Below are 20054 nucleotides of genomic sequence, written 5' to 3' on the forward strand. Positions count from 1 at the left end.
TTTGTATTTATTGCCCCATTTTCATTTAATTTTCCCAATTGTTTTTGTTTACTAGGGTGCAGGCAGCAGAGGAGCCCCAAAATGGACCCTAGGACCAAGAGTTCAATGCTGAAGGGTACTGAGCACTCTGCCCCCAATCCAGCATAACTCTTAAACACATGAAGAAAAGGAGTACTTGTGGCACCTTAGAGACTAACCAATTTATTTGAGCATAAACTTTTGTGAGCTACAGCTCACTTCATCGGATGCATACTGTGGAAAGTGTAGAAGATCTTTTTATATACACACAAAGCATGAAAAAATACCTCCTTCCACCCCACTCTCCTGCTGCTAATAGCTTATCTAAAGTCTAAAGTGATCACTTTCCGAGAGTGATGACTTTAGATAAGCTATTAGCAGCAGGAGAGTGGGGTGGGAGGAGGTATTTTTTCATGCTTTGTGTGTATATAAAAAGATCTTCTACACTTTCCACAGTATGCATCCGATGAAGTGAGCTATAGCTCACAAAAGTTTATGCTCAAATAAATTGGTTAGTCTCTAAGGTGCCACAAGTACTCCTTTTCTTTTTGCGAATACAGACTAACACGGCTGTTACTCTGAAACCTGTCTTAAACACATGCTTAACTTTGACATGAATAGCCCCATTTATGTGGATGGAGACTGCTCAGATGCTTAAAGTTAAGCGCCTGCTTGAGTGCTTTGATGGATCGGGGCCAGAGTTTTCAGCACCCTGCAGGATTCAAGCCCCAAATCCAGACATTCTTATTCAGGCAAAACTACAGCAAACATTATAGCTGAGTAAGAGCTCCCAGATTTGGCCCTAAATGGGTGATAAGATAATCATCCCAGCTCTGAGGTGGTTTTGCCCTAAATATGCTACAACAGCAGAGCTACCCTGCATTGAGCTTCTTCTGTTTTACATCACATGTCCTCATTTCAGCCAATTGATGGCCAGACAATTTAAAAAAACATGAAATAAAATAAAAATCACCTGTTGATGAGCTAGAAGAACAATGGTGCCAAACAATTGGAAGTCACATGAACCCTCTCAACCAATTGGATTGTATTTGGCAGCCCAAGGGTGTGTAAGGTCACATGCTGCCTTCAGATACATGTACATAGCTTACAGTGAAGACAACGGACTGCTAATGTATAGCTGATGGCAGAATGTAGCCTATAGTGTATAGCACATATTGTATGCTCATGAACTTCGAATGCTCAGCTGATTCAAGATATAATCACTTTAAAATCCAGGTAGCCCCAGCTATGTTTTTGAGCAGCATAGACATGAATAGTTGGTATTATTAGATTAAATATGTCTCGTACAAATACTATTAACCAATCAGAAGAGAAGTAGCCAGTCATGTGACATGGATGAAGGGGGTTTGGTGTCTGTGCCTGGGTTATGTAAAAAAAAAAAAAAGAAACTGAATAAATATTTCCAGACTTTTCATTTTTTCCTCATTTGAGCCGTTTGACCTTTGATGTCTGCTTCTGGCCGGAGGGTGGCATTCAACACACCTCTTTGCATGAACTGTAAGCATGAAGCATGAGAAAAACTGCACCATGGCTGATGCAAGAATTTTACATTTTTCTGTATCATTCAAAAGAAGGAAAGATATTATTTAAAATTTAATAATAAATAATATAATAATAATTAATAAAGCTTTTTCAAACTAAAGGTGCAGCAGAACCAGGCAAATGTCGTAGGTGATATAGTAGGTCACATACCATCAGCAATCTTTTGATCCTCTTTCGTCACAAATCTAAAGCAAGGGACAGATTTTTCAAAGGCTGATGCCTAAGACGAATCCCCAGGAATTTGTGAGTGCACCCACTTGGGACCAGATAGTGTCTTTATGGCACAAGCTGTTTTCCTGGGGCTATTGTAAAGGCACACTGCTCCAGGGGGACTCCCAGCAGACAATGTGCAACTTAGGGAAGGCCTGAGGCCTCCTCAATTCTCCCCCAGTATCAGTGACAGTGCTCACCCTGCACCACCCTTTAGGAAAGTGTGACATGTTCTCGACCTGCTTTGCTCCTCTTTTTGCCCTGTGTGGGGTGGCTAGTGCCCCAGGGATGCTGGCAAGGGAGCCTTTTCTTCACTCACATGAACACAGGGATGCAGTTGTGCCTGATTCCTGCACAGGGATGTAAGAGGGGGAAAGGGGCCCCCTTAAGTGCACGCACACACCCACGCTCACACTCACACACACAAGGCCTTTTGCTTGCAAACCCAGCATTTGCCCAGACAGCTGGATTGCTAGGTACATCATTACCTGACTTAGGTGCTGAAATGCTCATTTGCTGGAAGTGTGGCACACAAAAGCTTGGCACACAAGGCTTTGGGGCACAACTCTGGCACCTGCCTTTGAAGCGCTGGCTTTAAGAATTGATGCCTTTGATTTCATTTTATGGCCACATGCTTAAAAGAAGACCAAGTGTGCTGGTTTATCATTGAAACTTTATGGACACTATGGGGTTGAACTGAAAAAAAAAAACAGTACAAAATGATGAAAAAGGGGCTTAGTGGTACTGCAAGTGAAGGGATTTTCAACAATGCCTTAAGCACTGGGGACTAACTCCCACTGAAAGTCAGTGGGAATTGGCTGCCTAATTTCCTTATATGCCCCTTTAGAAATCCTATCCTAACACTAACTTCCATTGCTAGAAATCTGGGTGAGAAAGCATTACACAGAAATTACTATGGTCAGTCTCAGTTACATTCCAGTGAAAACACCATGCAATGGGAGAGTTAACAATCTGTCCTCTGCAAGAGCCTAAGACTAGACCAGTAAAGGGTGCTGTAGGCCAAGGATGTACATGTAGGCAAAGGTGTATTTGGGAAATTTGCACAGCAGCCAGCCTGCAAAATACCTGTTGATAACCAATGCTGAAAGTCTCTGATGGCCATTAGTAACCAAATTCACCAAATGCAGCCAAACAATGTTTCTAAAATGGAAACGAAACACAAGGGCTATAAAATAATTCTCTATTTTCCCTTTCGTCAGCAATGTTCAGCTGTAAGGGCCACTTTTTTTAAAAAAAAAAAAGCTGAGGCTCACTTGTATGCACAAACAATGCACATACAAAAATACCACTGGGGAGGACAAATATTTGTGCCCACCAGCTGGGAAGTGGTGCATTCATTTGCTTGTGTGTTAAGCCAGTTTTTGTAAGCTGGTGTAGGCAACTGCTGGTTTTGGAGAAAGTTGCAGGAAGGCACCCATTGCTCAGGCTTTCCACTCCCTCCCTCCTTTGAATAGTTGGATCACTAAGTCACTTGCCTCAAAGTCAATAGGAGTCTTACATTGTCATCTGTGAATTCTGGAGCAAGGTTATAAGAGCAAAAGAGTATTTCTAGGGTCGGCGCATGCTCTGAGGCACCCCAGTGGGGCTGCCTTAATTTCCTCCATACTACAAATTGTTCTCTCTTGTTTCCTTAGTTGGCAGTTATTACTGAAGGACATTTTGGTTTTGGTTTCAAATAGAATACTAAAGCTCTTCCAGTACAATGACTACAGCAGGACATTACATTAGGACAAGAAAGCAACTTCTTTCCTTGGCCTCTCCAAATAATCAGGATTGATTAGACTTTTGGCTTTTTAAACACATGCCCCTACCATTGTTTTACTGGATCTACATGTTTAAATATGCAGGAAAGGAGATCAGAGTATGACTTTACTACACCATGCCCTCTGATTCCAAATCAAGATAGCCCCAGTTTTCCTGTTAAATGTCTCTTTGCTTACAAGGTTACAACATTTTTGTAGGATTTTACCGTGTAGATAATTACATGCTTCTGCTGACCACTTGGTAGTCTTCATGAATGTAAATAATGTGCACTTTGCATACAACACAGAAATAAGGCATGTATGTTACTTACCCTTGTAATTATAGCACATGGTACTCACCATGTAAGTAAATGGTCAAACATTACTTTGTAGGTGAAGTAGTAGTACCGAAAATTTCTGCTCAAATAAAGTATTACCTAAGTCAGTTCACCTGGATTAAATAATTTTTGCTTATTATATATTTGCTACCTTAGCTATGATGTGCTCATCTGCCCTATCTCCCTGAGCCAGATCCTCAGCGTGTGTAAACTGCTGTCTCTCTAATATAGTCCAGGGAGCTGTGCTACGGCATATCAACGGATGATCTCACCCTCCGTTTAAAAAAAAGAAAGTATAAGAAACTAGGCCCCCCTCCACACACAAAAGCAAAGCCAACTAGATGGCGCTGTTGTTGGAAATGGCCTTGTGTCTCATCCCTTTCCTTGTGTTTTGTTTGTTAATCTTCCTTTGTCTGTCTGCGTTCAGCCCATTCTTTGTCTCATACTGGTGCATGGATCCATTACCCACACTGCAGAATTGCATAAGAAGCATTTTTTATTTCCGCTCAAGACAACTAACTTGGTTTCAACCAGATTAATTAATCTGTTTTTTGTCACCTACAGTTCTGGCACATTATGCATGAGTAAAGTTTGTGAGGATTATGCTTAGGGAGATAGCTATAAATCGGGTTAAGATTAAGAATATGTCCCAGCTCAGAGATGTCTTATTGGTTTTTATTAGATCAGAAGATGCCCGTGTTTAGTTACCTATAGAGCAAATTTAGGTTTGATGCATTAAACATAATTAGCTTGTGACTTCCTATATCAGAGGTGGCCAACCTGAGCCTGAGAAGGAGCCAGAATTTACCAATGTACATTGCCAAAGAGCCACAGTAATACGTCAGCAGCCCCCATCAACTCCCCCCATCCCTCCCTCCCAGCGCCTCCTGCCCACCAGCAGCCCTGCCAATCAGCACTTCCCCCTCCCTCCCCGATCAGCTGTTTTGTGGTGTGCAGCAGCCTCTGGGTGGGGGGTTGAGGAGCGAGGGCACAGCAGGCTCAGGGGAGGGGGTGGGAAGGGTTGCAGTGAGGGGCAGGGCCTGTGGCAGAGCCAGGGGTTGAGCAGTGAGCACCCCTTGGCACATTGGAAAGTTGGCGCCTGTATCTCGGAGTCAGTGCCTATACAAGGAGCCGCATGTTAACGTCTGAGAGCCACGTGGCTCCGGAGCCCCAGGTTGGCCACCCCTGTTCTATGTGGACTCCTCTGACTTCCACGTGGAGCCTTAAATTCTTAGACAGGGAAAAAGGGATTATAAATAAGGAATGTAACCATTCCAGTGCTGAACTAAAGACTCTTATCTTGATGGACATGAGTATGTAGGAGAGAGGCAGAAGATTCGGCTGTAAAGATGTGGAAAAACATGAATTTCATCTAGACCAAGTAGGCACACAACTTTATCCACAGCAAAATTATCACCGGTAACAAATACAATGCTAATGAATGTGGTAGAAACCTTGCTTAGAGTGAAATTCCTCCCAGTGGGCAAATTTACTGAGCATAACGTGCCAGATTATATCTATAGAAACAGTATTGATAGATTTCAAACTCTGCTAATACTACTGTGAAAATATAGCGACTTATTTACATCAAAGATAACACTCAGTTGCCTCTCCCTGTTTGTGTAAGTAATTTTGAGGGGTAGTTGGGAGAGAGGTTGTTGCTTTGTCTACAAAGAGCCAGCAGCTAGCAGAGTCCTGTTTCCTTGACGTATCTGACTAACTCAACGGCCTTTTCTGGGTGGGGGGGTTGTTTCTGTTCCTGGTAGAGTTGACCAGATTGTTGGACGAGGGACATCAATGACAGACAAGGATCGAACGAAAGGGCCAGCGGAGGGGGAGCTTCCAGAAGACCCAAGCATGATGGGCAGGCTTGGAAAAGTTGAAAAGCAGGTATGGGGGCAGATGTTACTTATAAGGAAAAAGTTCATGTTGTGTGTTGAGATTTTAAAAGTAGTTAAAATTAAGAATAGAGGAAAGATTTGGATAAAATTTTCAAATGTGCCTAAATAACTTGGCAGCTTAAACCCTATTTATAAAAGTGACTTAGGTACTTAAAGCCCAGAGACTCAAAGGTATGGGAGTTAGGCACCAAAATACCTTTGAGGATCTAAGCCTTAAGTGCCTAAGACACACTGAAAGTCATAGGTCCTTAGGAGCCTAAGTCTTGAAGTCCCTTTTGAAAACAGAACGTTAGTTCCAAAGTGACCTAGGTGCCTTTGAAATGTTCCCTTTCTAACCTAAACAAGTTCAAGTAAAGCCGTTGGTGTGATTTTTATTGCCACAGGATCCATGCCTCGTTCAAGGTGAAATTCACTCCAGAGCACAAGGCCCACTCAAAGTCCCCATACACACACTGTAACGGCCTGACCCAATGAAGTGCTGAGCACCTCTGGCCTGGTGCTGAGTGTTCTCCAGTCCTATTGAAATCTGTCACATTTCACAAGCATTTATGCTTGCTTAAAGAAAACACAAAGGCCATTGCAGAAACAAGTGAATGCTCTAAATGGCGGGTTTTGGGTACAATAACTTAAAAATATTTTTAAAAATCCATCTTCCATAAAAGGAGAGAGGTCCTTGCCAAAGTTCAGACTGGATTTGGATCCCAGCTCTCTCTCAAAAGTTCAAGGAAGTCCAGTTTGTGCCAGTGTAGGAAGGGGTTATCTATGAAATTCAGATCCCCATTCGAGCATGGACTGGAGTAGAGCTCTTTGGATACAGGGTATTGGTCCGTAGATATCACCCAGCACGGGGAACTGTGTGGCATTTTGCAGGTTCTGTCCATGGAGAAGAAGCTGGACTTTCTGGTGAACATTTACATGCAGAGGATGGGTATCCCATCAACGGAAGCAGAAGCCTATTTTGGGTCCAAAGAACCAGACCCGGCGCCACCCTACCACAGTCCAGAAGACAGCCGGGAGCACATGGACAAAAATGGCTGCATCATCAAGATCGTCAGGTCTACCAGTTCAATGGGACAAAAGAATTTCTCTGCACCACCAGCCCCAACAATGCCAACCAACACATGTCCCCCTTCAACGTCCTGGCAGCACCAGCCATACCAGCGGCATAGCCATGGATCCTCCCCAGTTGGAGATCCTGGCTCTTTGGTAAGAATCCCGCCCCCACCTTCACATGAGCGCTCCTTGTCCGCTTACAGTAGCGGGAAGAGGGCCAGTGCTGAGTGCCTGAGGAACGAAGACATTACAGCTAAACACCATGACAGCGCCTTGAGAGACAGTGACACGTCCATTTCCATTCCGTCAGTCGATCACGAGGAACTGGAACGCTCCTTTAGTGGATTTAGCATTTCCCAGTCCAAAGACAATTTGGACATCCTTAACAACGGTTGCTATGCAGCAGTGGCTCCCTGTGCCAAAATCAGACCCTACATTGCAGAAGGAGAGTCAGACACTGATTCTGACCTCTGCACACCTTGTGGCCCGCCTCCCAGATCAGCCACAGGTGAAGGACCTTTCAGTGACATGGGCTGGTCAGCCCCTAGACAGTGAAGCATCTTGACATCTATTGAGCCAAGTCAGAGCACTGGCCAGCCACCCATTCATGCCATCCCCATGTCGAACTTCTTGAGGAGATCTACAGCTAAGGTTTTATGAATCCAGAACATACTTAGCTTGTGGATATTTTCTTACAGCTTACTCTGGGGACAGACGCTGAGCCAGCATTCAGTAGAAAGAGGCCACTGTGGTGAATAATTCGGAGCCTTGAAGTGTCTCGATTTCTTTCATACTATCTTTCTAAGATAATTAGGTGAAACGATATCACAGTACAGGGTAGGCAACCACATTTCTTGGTAATCCTTTAGGGTAAAGGGAACAAATATCACCTGCAAGGGTTTTTTTTGGGGGGAAGGGGGTTAACTGGTGACTGAACATATCTTTTACATGGTAATTACCATACCATGATACTGGGTGATTACAGTCAAATACTTTAGAGGTGCAACGCGATTACATGATTATTTCTGTCTTGTAAAACATTCCAGGTTACATGATGATTACTTTTGAATTTACGGAACGTGATCCTCCATTAACCATTCGGGAATGTAGTGTGATTACCATACAATTCATGGAAGCCCAGTTGGCTCTTGACAAATTGGGATGTTTACTTTCACGTTACAGTATTGCCCTAAGAAAGACGTATGCTGTCAGGATGAGGCGAGGTAGAATGTTAGCAGGCATCATTTGGAACCAGAATGATTTTCAAATTAAATTTGCTACATGGCTTAGGTGGAGGAGGAAGGTCAAAGACACAAAATCTGTCTTTGAAGGCAAAGAGGAACACCACAAAGGACATGGGATAAGGCATTTTACATTTAAACCATGTATTATATTTAATAGTGTACCCGCCAAAATTTACAGAACGGGAAGCCATAATTCCACCTACGGGGTTGTAGTAACTTGAAGTTGCTGTCGTAATTTTTGATATTGCCAGCAGCACTGTGGTGAACTTACAGCCACAAGAGACACAGCCAAGGGGAGAGGGACGTTCCTCGAGATACTGTGACCCCTCTGCTGTTGCAAGGCAAGGAACGAGAGCACCAGCAGCGCCTGAGCCCTGTAACTCAAAATATTGCCCATTTCGTACACCATTCGCATTATGCCTGGATGCTTTTGCAGCAAAGTTCCTTCCTCCTTTCCTCCACTATCCGATCCTGGATCACAAAGCTGTCCTTCAGACTTCTCCATTGTTTTGTTTAGATCCTTCATGCTGAGTCACGAGGTGCTTCCTTGTTTCCTCCTGATTTCTTTTATACATCTGTGACCTGTATTTATCCACAAGGGCTGGCAGTGGAAGTCTTTCTATTTTTTCTCTTTCACTCCCTCTTGAAAAGCCAGGTAAAGATCATGTCACTGTTATTGGCGCATGAAGCTGGGGGAAAACTGATGATGCAGGAGGTTTCTTTCAGGACCAAAACAAAGTCACAAAGTGATCCTTTACTGTCCCAGTGCGGCAGGGGTCACTCAAGGGGATGGGTCATAGGAATCTGGATCAACAGCCAGGGCTGCTACACAGGAGCCATTGCCATGCCCACTGAATCCACCCATTTAACTGAAGCCCTACACCTTGTGTGTTTTCTGAAAGGGATAAACTGCAGTGGAGTCAGGACTGTGCCAGCTATTTGTGTCCATCTCTCCTCCCCCGCCCCCCTGCCAATGTCAATGGCCAGTTTTCATGATATTTCAAATATATGACATGCCCCCATGTCCCTTAGGCTTTGCTGCACCTAATACAGGTGTGATCCCTCCATTTTGAAAGGTTGACCTGCTGGTGGTGAGAGGAGAAACCTGGTGTATTCGTTCCTTCTGGTCATTAGGAGAAGCAGCCTGGGAAGCTAAGGAGGAAAAAGACAAATTTAGGAATAACACACTGCAATTCAATGGTATCGGGGGGTGCACACAATCTGGCAGCCATAAAACACCACCTAGAGGGACACATACAGCTCTTGTCCCTGAACTCAATGTGATTCCATGAGATTCTCTAGAACATGAAGTCTTTAAAACGAGATTTGAGGACTTCAGTAACTCAGTGAGAGGTTACCTATTGCAGGAGTGGGTGGAGGAGGTTTTATGGCCTGCAGGGAGAAGGAGGTCAGACAAGATGATCACGATGGTCTTTTCTGGTCTTAAGGTCTATGAGTCTGTGAGATTCACCCACCAGGGCAGGAAATCCCCTGCTGAACAGGTGGGTCTTTTTGGTTTCTGGAGGGAAAATAAAACAATTCTTTTATACATCTAGTCAGGGCCAACATGCAGCACTTGCCTGGGAGTGGTGGGGTGAAATGATATATAATCTTCAAATCCAATTAGCCTCAATATATGAGTGAAAGGGAGAAAACCTACTCTTTTTAGGGGGGTCCTGTGCATCTATGTCTCCAAGAGACCTTTGCACGTCCAGAGCTTCCTCCCCATTCCTGCCATATTCTGCAATTCTTTCTTCCCCACTCAAGCTGCCTGGAGCCTTCTTTTGGCTCTAGAATTCCTAATCTGGAGTAGCTCCTGTGACGTATCTAACTAAAAGTAATTAGTGTATGATACACCTAACCTCAATAAGAGTGTTTGCTTTGAATTTGGAACTATCATACATTAAAATCCATATTTATAAAGGGCAGCTTATTCCCACACTCTCTCTAAACTCACCTGGCCTGACTTTCATAAAATGTGGCCCACAGGCTACATTTACATGGAAAATTGCTGCACATGAATGTGTAAGTCTGGCTTTTGCCCATGCAGCTGTATTTAAGCATGTACAAAAAAAGGGTATATATAGGTGGGCACAAAAATGCTGGCAAACTCCAATGGGGCCCACAAAGATGCATCTTCTAATGGGCCACTAAAAATGCACCCATGATATTTGCAGGTAATTCCATTTACTTATGCAAAAATCTGCATTTGCATAGCTGACTGCTCACTGTAAACAATTACCCAATTCGAGGAACACATGTGCTTTTGCACATGCAAGTAAACCTAGGGTACGTCTACACAGCAAAGAAAAACTCACGGCTGGGTTTCAGTGGGTTTCCTCTAGATTTGCACTGGTGTAACTCAGAACAGAATTTGGACCTAATGGATGGTTTTGTTGTTCATCCACCTCCATAGTTTTTCTCATTGCAAATTCCAGCCTAATCCTCCCCATGACTCCTCACATAATCCTTCTGTCTCCATTCCTTCCCGCACTCCCATTGCATATGCAGTTGCTGAAGAGCCAGTAATGCAACGTTTTCTGAGTTTCTCAGTTTGATGGTTGAGAAACATTAATTTTCTGGAGAGAAGGTTTGATTTTTGGCTCATAAATGTCCTCCATTAAGGATGTTTAATGAGAAATGCAAAGGAAACTTTCTCCCCTCTGCCTCACTGCTGCTTAGCCTGTCTGTAGCATCTGTTGCACCTCTGTGTTTCTAGCTATATAATCTGTACACTCAAACACAGAAACTAGTTTTAGGAGCTGCTAAGTTGTGACACAAGCCCAAGAAAAGCTAGGAAATTCAAAGTGAATGACACTGTTCCAGACTAGCTGTGAGCCAAATTTTCAATGGGCCTTCTTACCTGCACCTTTGGTATTTGTAACTGTGTCTGTTTGGACATACAGAAGCTGTGTTTGTGTCCACATGCATGCAGAAGAAGAAGTGTCCTTAAAACAAAATCCAGGATCTAAACCCCAGGAAACTTTGAAAGGTTTCAAAATCTGGTTCCAGATCTTGCTTTGAATGTTGCAAATGGCCCCCATCTTTGTAATGGGCCAGCTCAAAAACTGGGTATGAAACCGTACTGAATTTGGGGATGTTCAAAGTCCAAGTTAGAATGCAAATTTCGCAGTTTGTGCACATCTCACAAAGAACTGAGGTTGCAGACAACACAAGCTCGGTCCAGAGAAGGCCTTTGGAGACTATGGCCCTGAGTCATAAGAGCAGAGCCACCAGCCCCAGCTTGAATTTCCCAACGTTTGGGAAAGAACTTTAATGTTATTTAAATGTAGATTTTGTATGTGAATTTCCTTGCTGATTCATTTTCTTAACATTAATTTCTAAGCAAACAAAAAATATAAAAGAAATTAATGAAAAACGTATTGTTTGACCCAGAGAGCCATTGCATGTCCTTAGGCAAACCATGTAATGAATCAGGTATGTAAAAAAATATTTTTAAAGCAGCTTCAGGGATTCAGGTATCTTCAGTAGAGTCATTTCTATTTGCAGGGTAATCAGGCATAATTGGAACAAATGGGGAAATCTAAAGTCAGGGCTGACACATCAGTTTTACACCCTGCTGGAATGACTCGGTAGCAGCTATGGTCTTGCCTACAGCAAGAATTTGCCCTGATTTTAGCCATGCTTCCAACAATGGGAAGCCATGCCAGTGTAAGTCATGGCTCTTCATGTCTACACTTCAGGTTCATGTAAATTCCCAATGCAGTCAAGACCTGTGAGCCAGAGTCTGCCCTGAGATGTATACCAAGAAAAGGCAGTGACAAATAAATACACGCTTCGAAGATAGAATTTGGCCCTACGATTTTGAATGACTTGGCTTTTAGTTTGATCAGAAACCTAATGTCATTTAAACAAAGCTTTTAACTTGAGCATGTTGTTTTGTTTAGTTAGAATTTTGTTGGGAAAAGATCAACAAAATTTCTTAAGAGTCATAATACTTAAACTATTTAAATATGCTAATTGAAATGTAAGAAGTATAATATTTATCCAAGATAGAAGAAAGTTGCTCCACATCTTTCTTACATCCCTGAATGAAGATTTTTGAATTATTTGTGGTGTTTACACTCCCTGATCCCTGTATTTTCAGCTGTCCAACCAACATTAGTGATCTTCCTGAACTAAGCAGAGATGGCGCTGTTCAGAAATGTCAGCTGTTCCCGACACCCCACAAAGAAGTTGAGTGCCCTACCTTGCAGAGATACTACCCAATCTCTGCTGTCCCAGATAAGACCATCATAAAGGACTGGAAGGGATCTCCAGGGTAATGAAGTCCAGTCCCCATCACTGCAACCACATAATATAATCAACCACCACCACATAATATAATCGCTTTCATAAACATATCAAGCTCCAGCTTAGAACCAGTTAGGCTTCTTGCCCCCACTACTTCCTGGTGATCACAGACAAGATCTAGGAGTCAAAGCAGGTCGTCAATTGGAGCTCCAGGGATCTATTCTATGAAAGTGCAAGTGGTGAGGTGGGGATCCCTATCTCAGAGAGTTTGTCCCTTTCTGTGATGCCAGGTTTCAGAGTTGTAGCCGTGTTAGTCTGTATCAGCAAAAACAACACGGAGTCCTTGTGGCACCTTAGAGACTAACAAATTTATTTGGGCATAAACTTTCATGGGCTAGAACTCACTTCATCAGATGCATGGAGTGAAAAATACAGGAGCAGGTATAAATACATGAAAAGTTGTGATTTGCCTTATCAAGTGTGAGGTCAGTCTAACGAGATAATTCAATTGACAGCAGGATACCAAGGGGGGAAAAATAACTTTTGAAGTGGTAATGAGAGTGGTCCATTTCCGATCGTTTCCTCCCTTGGAATCCTGCTGTCATTGGTTTTGTCCCTCTCTAGATACCATTATACCCAATCCTACCAGCAGTGACTTTCGTTTTGGGTTCGTCAAGGTATTTCTTGGGGGGAGGAGGGGGAATAGTTTTTCTTTGGAATTTGCCAAACATCAGGCACATCCAAAAAAAGTTATTGGGGTAGAATGTGCACATTCCCCCCCACAAAGGTTCCAACTCATTCTCTGTCAACCACTGCCTTCAAACACTGTCCATCGGGGTGGTTGTACTTAGGAAGCATGAGGCAGCCCAGAGACTGCTCCAGTTGAGCACGGAAACGGCATGTGTGGGACAGTATAAAGTGCCTGGCAGATTAGGAATTCTCCTACTGCATATTTAAAATAAATAATAGCAATGAACTGTACAATGTAAAATCAAGCCCTTATAATTATAAGCGAGAGTTAGTACATTGGCATCATCTTATTCTAGTGAGATCATGGTTTGACAGGTACCATATACAGAGCCTACATGCTAATACAGCTACTGTTCAGTTCTGTTCTTAACAAAGGCCTGGAATGGACCCTTACAGCACATTATGCTCAGTAAGTGCAAAACCCCAGATCCATATGTATAATTCTCATTTGTCAGCTATAAAATAAATGTTCTTAAAAAAAAAAACTACCTAAGCGTTTGCAAAAACAGTGCCAGGCTTCTGTGCTCTGCAAGCTGCTGATTTATTCAAGCTTCTGCAGTCTCATGCAGTTTTGAAAGATTTGGATTTTCCCTCTCCCCTTTCCCTTACAGGCTGAAGCATGCGTTATATCGGAACAGCTCAATTCAGTGCTCTTGGAGCAGGGCGTGTAAACTGTGGGCCCTGCGGCAGCTGGAGTTATTGTACCCCAAATGGGACATTCATTCTTAGGAAAAAGCGGGTGCTCTTTGCAAAGAAGGGCAGCTTTAGCTTTCAGCTGGTACTTTCCTTTGGACAAAGTCCTATAGAATGTAACAAAGAATTCTGTCCTTTCTGTAGGTTTCTTTGTTTTGTTTTTTAACCATCCTATAAAGTTCCATAGCAAGGATGTAAATTCTCTACTAGGTTCTGACAAAGGTCTAAAACCCTATAGCGAGGCTAGCTTGTTCTATTAAACCCTATAGGACTTCTGCATAGTGTTCCCATCAGCCTTGCCTGCGGAGTTGCCCAAGGAATGCACTGAGCGAGCACATGTCTTCCGAGTGTGCTGGCCACACCACCTTCTCCATCCAGCACCTCCCACTTTTGAGCATAACCTCAGCAATCCTCCCCAAATTGACTTGCCACTGTACCTGGGTTGGAGTGGCTGCCAGTTAAAGCCGGAGCCATATTACTCTCCCTTTGCGTTCTCTCTCGGGTCAATAGCTTTCATTTTATACACATCATTTAACAAAAATGAAACAAGGAAATCAGATACAAAACCTCTTAGAATCATAGAATATCAGGGTTGGAAGGGAGGCAGAGACATAACGATAATGTGATGGACGTTCAAATGGAAACCAACTCCTCTACATCTTGGTCCTGTTCTTGTGGGGGTAATTTTATTACTCAATGTTGAGAAAGGAGAACTTCTCCCTTTACAGTCCCTGACTTCTCCACTTCATATCACAACCTGCACATTATTTAAAATGGCAGGGTGTGGGCTAGTGATTGTTTTTTTAAAAGAAGAATTAATATAAATACATAGGAATCTTTCGTGTATCTAGTGTTTGATTCTCCACTGGCACTATACTGCTTGCCTTACATTATGTTTAGAGGGAAAGGCCATATACAATATTTTGATACAATAGTAACCAAGCTCAGATTTTAGATATCAGCCAGAGTCACTTGTGGCCCCCCTCCTATCAGATGAACCAAGGAGGGGCAGAGAGTTCATTTTCAACATATGAATGTGCTTTCCAGACAGTCACATACTGTACTCTCGATTTTGCCTGCTAGTGCATGCTATCTGAGATGAGTAGAAATTGATACCCTTATATCTGTATCTGAAATAGAATTTAAAAAGTAATTGCAAAACCTTTCTTTTAAAAACCAAACATGCTGTCAGTTATATATTGTATAGGGTGTCAAAGTTCATTAACAACCCAATGAGTTTTTTAGGTAACATTAATATACCATGTGTCTCTGATACTGTGATTAATTTACTGATGTCTGGTCTGACACGCATCAATTCTGGTTTTACTACATGTGACTCTGAGGGGTGCATACATGTGTCATGTGCACCCACTGGTGAAGAGGTTTGTAGAAATATGCATATGGAAAAAAGAATGGTGGTTGGCTGTGCATGAAATCTTGTGCATTTCATGCAGGCAGTGATAACAGGAGCATGCTAGAGGGGGAGTAGGGGAATACCCTATCCGGAGGGCTATGGAAAGCGTTGAGGAGGAGGGATACTGGGGTACATATGTTGAAGGGCTCCACTTTAGTGGATGCAACTTGAAACCACTGAACTGGCACCTGCATACTTCTTGCCTGTCCAATTCACTGCGGGAGGAGATGAGAGCACTCTAATTTCACCGTGATCTCATTGACACCTCCAGCTGGGTAACGGGGACCACAGGTATTTATACCCTTGTGCCTGCAGTTCAATTGTGGGTGCAAAAATGAGAGTACAAACTTTTTGAATGAAAATTAGACCCATGGGAAGAGAGGCCACCCTTTGAAAAGTTACCCAACTGTTTCTACCGTGTAGTTGATCATTTTTCTACCTGGTCTTGTGAGGTGCTGAACACCCTCAACGCCCACTAAACGTCTTGATGCTAGTTCCCACAGAGCATCACAGTACCCCTTCCAGAGACTGTCCTTAAAATTTTATCATGCTCCTTAATTCTCAGTTCCTGCTGCATTATTTTTTTGCTAGATTCTAATAATCTAGTACCTGTTTGTGCCCACCAGGTCCCTTGTCGTCCGTGTTGCTAGTCCAGACCATATACAGGGGAAGCTACTGCCTTGGCAGGGCTGCAACCCTATTCTTGAGTTTTTTCACATGACTACACCCCACAGTCACCCCTACAATCTCGTATATATCAGTTCACGGATCGGTGTTTGCTTTTCATCCACTATTGCTTTTTCACCCCATGGAGCCATCTGTGGGTCCAAAATGTCCCTCGTTTGTTTAGATTGAACCCATTTTGCCCATCTCTTCAGCACCCAACATGCTGCTAGTATCACGTCAATAGCAGATCATGATAAAACAATGTGAGAACTGGTCTCCTTGCAGTTGTGACGTCTCCCCTCATTCCCGGTGAAACCAGAGCTAGCTGCGATATGATTCAATGCAAAGCTCAGGCAGAGTTTCATGCCAAACTGGGCCTGTTTTTCAGGTGCTGGGGCAGGGCTGATGGTTTCGGGTAGAAACCAAGCTGATCTCTACAGTTTGGATGGTTCTGATCTGAAACCAGGTGAAAACATGGTGGTAGCAGCTGAGTTTCACTTGGAAATTAAGGTACATTTGAAATTAAGTTGAAACTTGGGGGACAATCTCTCCTTCCGCCCACCGAACAAGGAGAGGTGGGCACACCGTCTGAACCCAGCCTGGCTAATTTCTCCCACTCTAGCATGCAGTGGACACTTTCTATTTCAGTGTAAGTAGTTGTTTTACTGTAGTATTTTAAAATTGACAAATACACTGACTAACCCACCATTTGGTGTGCGTACCTATCTCCGTCTATGCCTGATCCATGCAGAATACCAATCTGCTATAGCTACCAGCTGGAAGGCTTTGTCCTTTAGTTCAAGCTGTAGCTCTGGATGGTTCAGTTCAATCCCTGGTGATGATGGTCATTACAACTCCTCCTGGTGTTTGGGCTCTTCTGTGCCAGCCAATCAGCAAGCACTGTCCCTTTCGCTGGCTTAGCATCTGTTCTGGAGATTGAGATCCTCTGTTCTAGGACCAGAATGTGGACTATTCCATGCTGGTTACGCTAACAACTACCTTACCCTCTTCCCAAGATTTAAGCAGAACATTTTGTGCTGGTTACACAGCTTCCAAAGTCAAGCACTGGGTGGAGAATCTGAAGTTTTCAGAAAAAAAAGTAAAACTGATCATTTACAGGGGGCGTTATTATGTTCCTTGTTTTGATCTAACAGCAGGTTTTTAAATAGTTGCCATGACTAAGGCATGTATAAAATTGTTTGGGAGATGAAATAAATTATTCTTATAAATGTTTCATTCTTTTACCAGTAATTCAAATATGCGGACTTCACTGTACTTTAACAGGAATGCCCCATATACGAAAACTATACTCCTGTGTCATCAGTAAAGGCATTGTATTTATGAGATTTCTTGTTAGTGTCACTTTGGCAGAGTAACTTCCTGAAGCACACAAGAACTGCACATTACATGCCAATTGCTGATAGATATTGTTACATGTAATTTAGCCTGTATGCGTTCCATAGACACCAGATATAAAGTGTTACCTGCCTATTTTGTGATGTCACTCAAAGTACCGGGGCGGGGGGGAGGGGGAAATCCTCATTTGTTAAGGGATACCCTGCATTTGAATGCTTCTAAACATATTTTACCAGAAAGCAAAAATAAGTGAAACTGTTTCTGGAGTGTTAATTTTTTGAAATACTTAAAATACTGTATTTCTATATATTCTTCATTGTTATTCATCTGAGCTATAAATACTGTACAGATAGAATGATGTATAAAGTATCTCAGTCATGAACTGCAAGATAAAAGGACAACATAGCTTTGGCTGCAAAAGGTGGTGTGTGTGTGTTTGGACACATATGTACATATATTTATGTGTGTGCATAGACATATACACTGCATGCTTTGAAGCAGAAAAATGCATATAAGATGAAAAGAAAGTACGTTATTTTCTCATCTGAGTAAATAAGTCAAACCAAAAGGAAAGACTATTTTGATAACATTTATATCAAAATGGAAAACCATTCTGATTTGTAACAGGACTGACACAGATTCATATCCCAACTAGGAAGTCCAATTAGAAAGGAATCACAGCCCATTTAGAAATTTAAAAAACACAATCATTTAATTGATTTGGTTTTGTTTTTTTTAAAGCAAATCTATTGGATGGGCCAGTACCAATTCTGCATCCAAAACTTGCCACAACCAAGGTCAATAGCCAACCTTCCATTGATTCCAGTGGGACTAGAACATCCCTTAGAGAGTGCCAATTTCAGACATATCTGTCTACATGGGCAAAAGTTGATATGGGCTCAATCTTTACTAAAACAAAGTGTGAGTTTCTGAGATTCATGAGAAAAATGTCGTATGTGCCCATGGATCTCAGCAGTTGACTCCCATTGACTTCAATGGGCCATGAATCTTGACCTTAATTTTGGTTTCTACATATGAACTTCAGTGCCTAAATTTAAGCACCCATTTTTTAAAACCTTGGCCTAGTAACTGCACAAACACCACTCAGTCTCTGAAGGCTGAGATGAATACAACAATGAATATTGAGCAATTAAGGACCTGATTTTCCAGGTGGCTCGGCACCCTGGCCTCCAGTCTGAATCCATAGAAGCTGTCAAGTCTCAGTACATATAATAATCAGCCCCTGTGGTTTTATTAATCTTTTAAAGTGTTGCCAACACTCTTGGCCCATGTAGTATTTGTCTTTCTTTCAAAGACTTAAAGTAAAAAATAAAATACCTGAAGAAGAATAATTAAGATTTCCAACATAAGACATATCTGAATGAATTGTGATTGGATTTCTTCTTTGGCATGAAATCTGTCTCAGCAGAGGGTTTGCAGCAGACTTAGGTACTACTGAAGTCCCACATACGACCTCAACCTAGGGGCAGATGACTTTGCTCATGTAGATTGCCATAGTTCCATTGTAAAGCTATGACAGTTTACACCAGCAGAGGAGCTGTCTGAGTAGGGTTTAATTGGAAGATAGATAGCACATATACTTTGTGCTGGTTCTCTGCAACGAGATTAATTTCACCTTACCCCAGAGTTTTGACTGGGTGATAGTGTATTCCCTCTCAAGCATGTTTATAAAATTCCACAGACACTCAACTAAGTATTAAAGTTTGGTTGTCCTTTAGAAAGCAAAGACAGCTACTTTGCTTCCTTTAATTTGCTCTGTTGCCTTGGCTTTTTTGCACTTTTGTTCCAGCTCCAAAGAATATTTCATAATGCCTTTCGTAGATATGTACAATTTTAAACATTTTGTATGTATTGAATGGTAAACACTTCTCTTGTAATATAGCAAATTGACTTTTTGTGTGAATGTGTAATTTCCTCTGTACATTTCAATCATGGATTTTGTGCACTGTACATTTTATAGGGATAGATTCCAAGGGAATGACCTACAGTCTTCTATTAGAATAGCTACGATATTAAATTATACAATCACAGATGGTTTTACACGATTACCACTGACAAGCTAAGTAGCACAGACTTTTACATGGAAACACTGAGCATGAAACAATGTGTATCTGGGCCTGGCTGACTACCTTACAGGATGAGATGCAGGGTTGGCAGTTTCCTGGGGGAAAAACTAGTTTACAAAAGAGTGCTGGTAAATACTGGCTTAAATTGGGAAAAATAATTAAGAATTCAAATGGATGAGTGACAGCTAAGAAAATGTATATGTGTGAAATTAAAAAAAAAATCGTTGCAATCTTAAGAGAAATGGAGGAAAGTTTAAAAAAAATGGTCTCAAAGTATCAGAATGGACAACTTGCATCCAGTAAATATGCCAGAGACTTAACCTTTGTGAGATGAAATACACATTTATTTTTCTTTGCACTTCTCCTACAGTTCACTTTGTTTCTTTTAGTTAAAACCACTATGTGGACAAACGTGTATAATTAACAAGTGACGCAGAAGAGAGGCCAGTTACTGGGGTGGTGAGAGACCGAACACCAAGCTGCAAAAAGGACTGCAAAGGCTTGAAAAATGCTTAACAACTGATCGTGGGGCTTGATCTAGGCAGAATATTTCAGTGTACTATTTTTAGCAGCTTTTAATTTTAAGTCTAAAGACTACCTTTAACAACATAACAGGCTATCCTTCTCTAGCACCATCCATCACAGAATCGCGTAGAGCTTTGCATACATGATCTAGTAGGTAAATATTATGTCCATTTACATGGCAGCAATGTAATGCCCTGGGCCTATCCCATCCAGAACTTT

At 42.2% G+C, this 20054-nt stretch overlaps 1 protein-coding gene across 17 annotated transcripts in view; it reads left to right on the plus strand.

Moving 5' to 3' along the window:
• Positions 1-19668, plus strand: part of KCNQ2 (potassium voltage-gated channel subfamily Q member 2) — a 124359-nt gene extending 104691 nt beyond the window's left edge. For 16 of the 17 annotated variants that reach the window (XM_078848331.1, XM_073309034.2, XM_078848332.1 and 13 more), the window contains 2 exons: positions 5659-5782; positions 6664-19668. In XM_078848331.1, coding sequence (XP_078704457.1) covers positions 5659-5782; positions 6664-7401 — 862 coding nt within the window. In that variant the 3' untranslated portion in view covers positions 7402-19668. The remainder of the gene's footprint in view (positions 1-5658; positions 5783-6663) is intronic. The other variant, XM_078848340.1, reaches the window with a different exon arrangement.
• The last annotated feature ends 386 nt before the right edge of the window (positions 19669-20054 follow it).

The sequence above is a fragment of the Lepidochelys kempii genome, chromosome 13 (genome assembly GCF_965140285.1).
Source record: "Lepidochelys kempii isolate rLepKem1 chromosome 13, rLepKem1.hap1, whole genome shotgun sequence".
Lineage (NCBI taxonomy): Eukaryota > Metazoa > Chordata > Testudines > Cheloniidae > Lepidochelys > Lepidochelys kempii.